At 37.4% G+C, this 10,372-nt stretch overlaps 1 protein-coding gene across 1 annotated transcript in view; it reads right to left on the bottom strand.

Moving 5' to 3' along the window:
• The window catches only part of LOC106878966 (conserved oligomeric Golgi complex subunit 1), a 243,076-nt gene extending 233,918 nt beyond the window's left edge, over nucleotides 1–9,158 (bottom strand). The window contains exons 1-5 of the mRNA XM_052973195.1: nucleotides 9,092–9,158; nucleotides 8,598–8,639; nucleotides 6,463–6,549; nucleotides 3,281–3,431; nucleotides 1,159–1,212 (exon numbers count right to left, since the gene is read on the bottom strand). Of these exons, the coding sequence (XP_052829155.1) occupies nucleotides 1,159–1,212; nucleotides 3,281–3,431; nucleotides 6,463–6,549; nucleotides 8,598–8,639; nucleotides 9,092–9,148 (391 nt within the window). The 5' untranslated portion in view covers nucleotides 9,149–9,158. The remainder of the gene's footprint in view (nucleotides 1–1,158; nucleotides 1,213–3,280; nucleotides 3,432–6,462; nucleotides 6,550–8,597; nucleotides 8,640–9,091) is intronic.
• Nucleotides 9,159–10,372: the final 1,214 nt, after the last annotated feature.

Genomic DNA, 10,372 nt, shown 5'->3' with positions numbered 1-10,372 from the left:
TATATATATATATATATATATATATTGTATATGTATATACGTGTGTGTTTGAGTGTGTAACCTATATAGATATTCTGGGCTATCGTAAAGGTCTTTATGTTTTTGTTGGTTGAACCCATTCATTCCAATACAGAACTCCTGAAGAATAGCATAATTTGTGATTTCAAAAGGATTATTTTTCATTTTATTTTGAATTAATTAGGCTTTGAAACAACTTGTAGAATCTGTATTGGATTTGTACCAATTTTGAATTAAAGGATCGTCTTTGCTTATATTTTTTCCTTTCCTTATACTTTATATATATATATATATAGTCTTTTATTTTTTTACTTATTTCAGTCATTTGATTGCAGCCATACTGGAGCATCGCCTTCAAGGGCATTTTTTTTACTCAAGAAATCAACTTTGACTTATTCTGTTGGTCTTTTTTGCCAAACTGATAAGTCATAGGGATGTAAACACACCAACATTGCTTGTCAAGCGACGGTGGTGAGGACAAATACAAACACATAACTATTTATATATATACAAGATGGGCTGCTTTCAGTTTCTGTCTACCAAATCCACTCACGATGCTTTGGTTGACTTGAGGCTATGTAGAAGACACTTGCCCAAGGTGCCGCACAGTGAGACTGAACCTGGAACCATGTGGTTGGGAAGCAAGCTTCTTATCACAAAACCACACTTGTGCCTATCTATACAGCGAGTCTAGTATTTATTCTGTTTCTTTTATTGAGCTGCTAAGTTACGGGAACATAAACACACCAACATTGGTTGTCAAGTGATGGCAGGATGACAAATACAGACACACACACATAAATATATACACACATATATATATATATATATATATATATATATGTACATACTACAGGCATCTTTCGCTTTGTCTACCAAATCTACCCACAAGGCTTTGGTCAACCCAAGGTCTATAGCATAAGGCACTTGTCCAAGGTGTTGTGCAGCAGAGTTGAACCCAAGACCACATGATTGAAAAGCCACACGTGAGACAAGCTTCCACAGACACTCAAAAATTACTTATGGACCCAAGGTTTCACAAGGATTCAACCACAGTGTTTTGGAATCAACTGCTCAACAACCATACATTCACGTCTGAATAATCTTCACTACGATTAACAATTGTAACATGTTACTTACTTTTCGGTGTAGTTTTAGTTACATGTTCCAAAATGCTGTATAATTTGAAAGATTCTGGAAAGAAATAAACAATAAAAACAGTATTTATAAATTTGGAATTTTATTCGTATTTATACTTCACAAATTTCTGAACTGAAAGAAATATAATGAAATTAAGTAATATATATATAAAAAAAAAAGCTCTAAGGAAGATAATTCCAAGAAATTTCTTCAGAGTTGCCTCCCTTGCTAAATTAACTTTCTATTTTGTTATTTATTGTTTATATGCCTTTTCTATGGTCGCATGGATCATATGGAGTTGAGTGTTTTCGATGGCCGGATTCCCTTCCTGTCGCCAATCTGTTTTCAGATTGAACAGTCATATTTTTATGAATGACAATGCATAATGGTGACGCTACTTTAAAACTATCACATAATGTCATGGTTAAGAGAGTAACACATACACACTCACACATAAATGTGTGTGTAACCTATATAATAAATATATAAACGGAGTTAATTTTTATCTATTTTTCCATAGATTGAAAAAAAAATGAACAACCTTAATCAGTTTTTAAATGATATTGGCATCTTCATGAATTTGACCGATCCCAGTGAAGCAGGCAGCCAGCCTATCTATATACTCAACAATTACAGAAAACTGGGGCTTCTGATTTGCATATCATAAGTGTGAACACTTTATTTAATATCAAAGACCTGTCAGCAGGGATCTCAGGTCACACAGCATCAAGTTATGATATAATATATGTAAATTATATAGTAGATGTAAATACAGTTAATTTAACCGTTTTTCTGTAAACTAAAAAAATGATGAGCAACCTTAATGGATTTTCAAATTTTACTGCATTCTTACCAGACATCTACATCAATTTGGTCAATTTCAGAGAAGCATGCAGCCAATCATCATCATTATCATCATCGTTTAACGTCCGTTTTCCATGCTGTCATGGGTTGGACAGTTTGACTTAGGAGTGGCAAGCTCGGAGGCTGCATCAGGCTGCAACCTGATCTGGCAAGGTTTCCACAGCCAGAGGTCCTTCCTTACACCAACAACTCTGAGAGTGTAGTGGGTGATTTTTACATGCCACCAGCACGGGAGCCAGTTAGGCAGCACTGGTATTGACCACACTTGAATGGTACTCTTTACATGCCACCAGCATGGGAGCCAGTCAGGCGGCGCTACACTTCATATAATCACCATATATATGTATGTATGTATATTTGTAAAGGTAAGATCCAAGTATCAAGGTGTAGGGAGATAGTAAGTTTCAAGTAGTCCATAGAAGGTATAAAAAACAACTTTCAGGAATAATAGTGGCTTATTGATGTAGAAGGTTGTAAATTTTTCCAATGTCAAAGTTCGATAAGCTGAAAAAATTCTTTTAAAGCTTATGGTTAGCAGCAAGGGTTGCTGTGTATGAGAACAGAAATCCAAAATCAAGGAATGGAGTAGATAAAATCCATATGTTTCACAGTGAGCAGAACTTCGGAAGTAGTATTTATCCAAATGCTACTCGTCAGGCGAACATCGTTTAACGTCCGCTTTCCATGCTAGCATGGGTTGGACAGTTTGACTGAGGACTGGTGAACCAGATGGCTGCATCAAGCTGCAATCTGATCTGGCAAGGTTTCTACAGCCAGAGGCCCTTCCTAACACCAACCACTCTGAGAGCGTAGTGGGTGCTTTTACCTGCCACCAGTACGAGGGCCAGTCAGGGGGTACTGGCAACGGCCACGCTCAAAATGGTGTCTTTTACGTGCCAGTAAGGCGACGCTGGTAACGATCACACTCAAATGGTGCTATTTACACGCCACTGGCATGGAAGCCAGACAGCTGCTCTGGCAATGATCACGCTTGGACAGTGCTGTTAGTGCTCCACTGGCACAGGTGCCAGTCATCGAATATATATATATATATATATATATATATATATATAAGAAGAAACTTGTCAAAAGTGTCCTACAAGGACAATGTGCTTTACCACTGTGGTAGGTGCACCCATGCAAAACAATTCTCATAATGAAAATAAGCAATTACCTCACCATATTAGCATGGATCAATGAATATGAAACATAAAATAAGAAAAGAAAACAAGCTTATTTGTGAGAATTGCGGACTAACCTTCACCAGAAGCTGGAACCTCACTGTCTGAAGTGTAGAAGACTGTATATATCTGGTGCACTGTCTTTACAATTAGCTGAACCACAAGGCATATTTGTTGTTTGATACCAATACCTTGCTGGGAAACATGGAACAATTGCTGAACGGCATTCTGTGGGAGGAAGGGAAGGAAGAAAGGAAACCAGAACAGATATTAATTTAAAAAGACAAAATTGATTAAATAGCTTCCAAATTCAAAAACAAACAAAAAATTATATTCCTTTAAATCAGCCATATCCGACCAAAATATTCTACCTGTTTTATGTTCAAACCAGCCAGATCTGGCCTCTCACATCTACTCAGTGTCATTCTAAAACTATACAGTCAAATCATAAAAATCTCAAAGCTATGAGATAATGCATCATCATCATTATTTAACGTCCCCTTTCCATGCTAGCATGGGTTGGACAATTTGACTGGGGACTGGCGAACCAGATGGCTACACCAGACTCCAATCTGATCTGGCAGAGTTTTTACAGCTGGATGCCCTTCCTAACGCCAACCACTCCGAGAGTGTAGTGGGTGCTTTTTACGTGCCACGGGCACGAGGGCCAGTTCGGCGGTACTGGCAACGGCATGATTAATTCAAAACAATGTGAATAAATAAGCATTACATTTGACAGAAGAATCTGAATGCTAAGGGGTTAAATATTCATAATATGAATAAGGGGTAGTCTATTACATAGCATTTATAGAACTGTTTCTTATTCCCAGCCAAGTACAAGTGCTTAACCCATTAATGCAGTGTTTCTCAAAAGAGATGTCCCAGAGGCTGAGGGTTTGGGTTTCATGTGAAATAACAATAAGTTGATTAGATGCAAATGCATTTATGTATTTCTGAGCATAGTTTGTGCTTAATTCTACATTTATAATTGAATTATACATGCATGGCATATTCAAAAGACTTGTGCTTGAGGACTATAAAGAAGTCCTACATGAAAAAGGAATAAGGAATTGTAGAATCATTTGGTCTGATTAACCCTTTAGCTTTTAAACTGGCCATATCTGTTTTATGTTCATACTGACCAGATCAGATTTCTCACACCAACCCTACAATACCATTCTAAGAATTTAACAGTTATCTCATTGAAATCTCACAGCCACAAGATAATGCCTGATTAATTCAAAACAATGTAAATAAATAAGCATTACATTTGACAGAATAATGTGAATGCTAAAGGGTTAAGGTCTTGATTTTAAATCATGACCATCTGACCAGCTTATAAGCAAAGAGTACATGAACAGCCACAGGGAAGGCAGAAGAGAGGTCAGGGGGCATGTGTCATTGCGACACATTGTTGCATCTACCATTTGCTCAGGCTGTACCAGGCAACTCTCAGAGCAGTGCCCCAACTAGTCCCCATCTCTATGAGACACTTCCCCATTCACTTTGATCATGTGACATGTGGCTGACCAGCACATCCTGTACAAGAAAGAGGACACATCCAAGTTTCTGAGTTGTAGGTTGGATACAAAATGCGACCGACAGTAACTCATAATACATCGCTGCATCCACCATTCGCTTCGGTTGTCATGGGAAACCCTCAGAGCAGTGCCCCAATCGGTCCTCCTCTCTATAAGATACTTCCTCATCCACCATGACCATGTGTTATGTGGCTGACCAACATGAGTTGCCACTCCAGTTGGATCCTCAGAGAAGACAACATGATATGCAGGATCCAACTCAGAAAATCAAGCAGCATGACCAGACAGCCTGAGCTGGAGCTCTCAAACCATACAAGTAACAGGACACATCCCAGTTTCTGGGTATAGATGTTGGATCATCATCAACATCATCATCATCACCATCATTAATATCCACTTCCCATGCTGGCATGGGTTGGACGGTTTAACATGGAGCTGGATAACAGCGAGCTGTCCAGACTCCAACTGTCTGTTGTGGAAATCCAGCAAAGTGTCCCTTGGTAGCAGAAGAGATGATGCCCTAAGAATAGCTGGAGGTGGGATACTGAAGCAGAGCTGAGAATGGAGAGTAACAGAAAAAAAAAACTCTCAGAGTTAAAAACAGTGGAGAAAAGTTATCAATAGCCTTTTTTTTTTCTTTTTCTTTTACTTGTTTCAGTCATTTGACTGCTGCCATGCTGGAGCACCACCTTTAGTCGAATCAAATCAACCCCAAGATTTATTCTTTGTAAGCCTAGTACTTATTCTATCAGTCTCTTTTGCCGAACCACTAAGTTAAGGGGACCTAAACACACCAGCATTGGTTGTCAAGCGATGTTGGAGGGACAAACACAGATACACAACATATACACACACATACATATATATATATATATATATATATATATACATACATATATACAACGGGCTTCTTTCAGTTTCCATCTACCAAATCCACTCATAAGGCTTTGGTCGGCCCGAGGCTAAAGTAGAAGACACTTGCCCAAGGTGCCATGCAGTGGGACTGAACCTGGAACCATGTGGTTGGTAAACAAGCTACTTACCACAGCCACTCAATAAAGAGAGAAGTGCTTCAGAAAGTGATCAATATTATAAAATTTAAGTAAATACTGTGCAACATAGCAAAATTGTCCTTTTTATGAATGGGTAAAACAAAGATGATCATGATTTTGAAGATCTCAACGAGGTTATTCCCTGTGGCTAAACAGTAACAAACCAAACCACAGACATTTCAAGCTTACATCTTTGGGAGGAAACCTAAAAGATTGCTCCATCCTTAAACTTTTAGTATTCAGATTATTTTGTCAACAGTAAGGTTTATTTATTCACAGCTTCAAGATTTTGATGATGTGATCGTATACTTTTAGAATGACACTGTAAGGTTGGTGTGATAGGCCAGATCTGGCCTGTTTGAAAATAAAGCTTATAGAATATTTGGGTTGGACGTTGACAGTTTAAATGCTAATGGGTTAAAATAGCACCAAACCATACAGTTTCAGAACAGAATAAGCTGGTGAACTAAAATCAATAAACAAAGCATTAGATTTTGAAAATTTACAAAATATTTTAGGATATTTACTAAGGTTTTATTAGGATTAAAAAAGTAATCTTGTTAAATCTCATCTAAAAATATGACATGTTATCTAGCAAGTAGAAACAATAATAAAAGCAAACAGTTTCCTATGAAAAATGAAATGCCAACTAGTTTATATACTCACAGTTCTAGCCAAAAGGAATTCATTAAAAACTTGTCGTGGAGTACAATCTTCCAGTAAGAGGATAGAGCAGAGTGCATTTGCGATTTGCTAAAAAACAAAAAAATAGTATATATAAATATATGTATATATATGTGTCTGTGTGTGAGTGTAATACTCATGTGTGCAGGATTGGTCTGCAAGAGCCTTGTGTCAGTGCCATGTAAAAAGACCACTTGTGCCAGTGCCACATTAAAGCACCCAGCACCATCTGTAAAGTGGTTGACGTTAGGAAGCACATCCTACCATAGAAACCAAGCCAAATCAGACTGGAACCTAGTGCATCTCCCCCGGTTTGCCAGCTCTGGTCAAACCATCCACCCATGTCAGCATGGACAACAGACATTAGGGAATGACAATGATGATGGTGATTTATGTATCTTATTTCTTTATTGCCAACAAGGGGCTAAACATAGAGGGGACAAACAAGGACAGACAAAGGGATTAAGTCGATTACATCGACTCCAGTGCGTAACTGGTACTTAATTTGTCTACCCCGAAAGGATGAAAGGCAAAGTCGACCTCGGCGGAATTTGAACTCAGAACGTAAAGACGGACAAAATACTGCTAAGCATTTCGCCCAGCGTGCTAACGTTTCTGCCAGCTCGCTGCCTTTTGGTGATCTATGTATCTAGCCAGCTATATCATCCTCATCATCATTGTTTTAATAGCCACTTTTCCATTCTGACGAAAGTCAAACTAAATTTTGAGTCTTTCTCTCTGTATGAGGGACATTATGATGTACAAAGTTAAGGTGGTGAGCTAGCAGAACCATTAGCAAGCAAGGCAAAATGCTTAGTGGCATTTCATCTGTCTTTACATTCCAGGTTCAAATTCCATTGAGGTCGACTTTGCTTTCATCCTTCTGGGGGTTGATAAATTAAGTACCAGTTGAGTACTGGGGTCGATGTAATCAACTTAACCCCTCCCGCAAAATTTCAGACTTTGTACTTATAGCAGAAAGGATTATATTGTACAAAGTTTCCATTCTGTGTTTTTCAAGATTTGAGAGAGATTTGGTTGCTATTACTAGCAAGCTGTGCAACCATTAACAGGCTTCTTCATTAGCCTGAAAAAAAATTACAGATGATGACAATGATGATGAATACGACGATGATCACCATGATGATGATGATGATGATGACGATGATGATGGTGATAATGATTTATTACTACTGCTACAGCATGCAGTCAACCACAGTAATTATAATCACCTGACTTAACCTTAGAAAAAAATAATTAGTGAAAACATCGTTATTATATTTGATGATTTTAATGCAAATATTATTTGTTTTGTTTTGTTTACAGAATGAATATTAATATTCTTCAAAATGATAAGTGAATGATATATTGTTAAAGGATTTAATATTATTAAACATATCAATGATGATGAATTAATATTGTTCATCTTCATTAATATGTTTTATTTAAAAAGATGACCGTTAATAAATTCAATAATTTACATCTTTTGTTTCAGACACTCGACTGTGGCCATGCTGGGGCATTACCTTGTTGAATTTTAATCAAATGAATCAACCCAAGTATTTACTGTTTTTTAAATTTGATACTTATTCCATCAGACCCTTTTACCAAACTGCTGAATTATGAGAACATAAACACACCAGCACCAGTTGTCAAGTGGTGGTGGGACACACACACACATATATATATATATATATATATATATATATATGGCAGGCTTCTTTCAGTTTCCACCTACCAAATACACTCACAAGGCATTGGTCGACCTGAGGTTATAGTAGAAGATGCTTGTCAAAGGTGCCACGCAGTGTGACTGAACCCAGAACCATGTGGTTTGGAAGCAAACAGCATAAATATTCCATATACAATAAACAGTAAAGTAAATGGCATAGTAAGCCATATTCTACAGGGTGTCCACAAGGTCTGGCTACATGGAGTAAATAAAATCATAACATAAAGAATTGAATATAAGAAATAATAATTTCTGAAAGTATGTGTTAATCCCCATATACCCAGACTTTGTGGACACCCTGTATATTATCGCTGACTTTTGATGCATTGTCTAACATAAGAATCTAATGATGATTCAAAATAGCAAAGAACATGGATATACTTACTTGGTCTGTTGCATTCACTTCTCTTAACAGTTTGCGACATCCCTAAGCAAATAAATACAGAAATGTAATTTAACAAGAATTTAACATTATCAGGCAATGATTAAAAGATGCAAAAGAATTAAGTTGCATACAGATATGAATAAGTAGGGAAGGCCTGTGCACACAATAGGTTACCATGAGCAGATATTTAAGAGGAATGTCTTTTGGAGACCAGCATATTAGTATAACATAAACCAGGTGGTATATGATCATTCTACCACAGAAGGTGCCTGAGGTAAATATGAGAGACTCTTGTACATGAAGGACCCTGTATATCAGTGGTTCTTAACCTTTTTATATAGAGCACCCCCTTTTAAGTAGTTGCTGTCTAGTGCCCACCTAAGTGGCAAGTGAAGTGTCATGACAAAACCAACTTAATATGGATGATAATTTATAAAATTAGAATGAATTGTATAACCTTTTAACAGTGAAATGATAAAAAAATTAATACACACCGTGACCTTTGGCGATTTGTTGTGTTTGGGAAGATTCATCAAGCCAAGTGAAATCATAGTCGTGGCCAGTGTCATGGCACATAAAAACACCTGTGCCAGTGACATGTAAACAGCACCCATTACACTCTCGGAATGGTTGGCATTAGGAAGGGGCACCCAGCTGTAGAAACCAAGCCAAATCAGACTGGAACCTAGTGTAGCTCTCCAGCTTACCAGTTCCAGTCAAACTGTCTAACCCATGCCAGCATCAAAAGTGGACTCAAAATAATGATGATGATGATTTGGTGACAGACAAAAGGTGTAAATTTACTTTATACATTGAAGTTAATGACTTACCTGTGCCTGATGAAATCTCTTTTTATTTTAATAATCATTACCAGTTTTATCATGTATAATTACTATTATATGTAAAATTGAGCATGTTAATTATGTTACTCCACTTCCCCCTAAAGTCTAACACCCACTTTCACATGCCCAGTATTGGGGACAATACTGCCCATTATTTACATTATTTACATTTGACGGATATGTGTCCTCATCTTGTTTGCTGCTAACACAACGTTTCGGCTGATATACCCTCCAGCCTTCATCAAATGTCTTGGGGAAATTTCGAACCTGGGTTTTCATTCCTAAGGTATTTTTCGATGTTATTATTATTATTATTATCATTATTATTAGTGTTCAGGTCACTGCTTGGAATCGAACTCGGAATCTTGGGGTTAGTAGCCCGCGCTCTTAACCACTACACTATGTGCAGAGAATTGTAATACTGCCCATATTGAGAACTTCTACTCTATATGGTCACACAAGTTAGAAATAGCAACTACATCTTCCTCATTACTATCGCAAAAGCTAAATTGGACAATGTGGTCACTAATATACAAAAAGGTAGGGAAGTCACAACTGGCACATGCCTGATCATAGGTGCGCTCAATCGTAGTTGACCTGAGGCTAAAATATAATAACAGTAGCAGCAATGTTAGGTTATTCTATAGCTGAAGGAACTCTACTGTGCTAAATCTTCAGTACCTCACAGAAATTCAGCTGAGCATCATCATCATCATCATCATCATCATCATCATCATCATCATTTAACGTCCATTTTTCATGCTGGCATGGGTTGGATGGCTTGCCAGGAGCTGGCAAGCCAGAGGACTGCACTACGCTCTGCTTTCTGTATGGCATCAGCAGTACATATTTTTATACTTTTTGTTAGTTTTATTTGTTTTTGGTTTCATTTAGTCTTTGAGGGGGTATTTGTTAAAAACAATAATTTTTGTT

This window comes from Octopus bimaculoides, chromosome 15 (genome assembly GCF_001194135.2).
Source record: "Octopus bimaculoides isolate UCB-OBI-ISO-001 chromosome 15, ASM119413v2, whole genome shotgun sequence".
Classification (NCBI taxonomy): domain Eukaryota; kingdom Metazoa; phylum Mollusca; class Cephalopoda; order Octopoda; family Octopodidae; genus Octopus; species Octopus bimaculoides.
The sequence above is the reverse complement of the archived record's forward strand: the minus strand, read 5'-3'. Positions and strand labels throughout refer to the sequence as shown.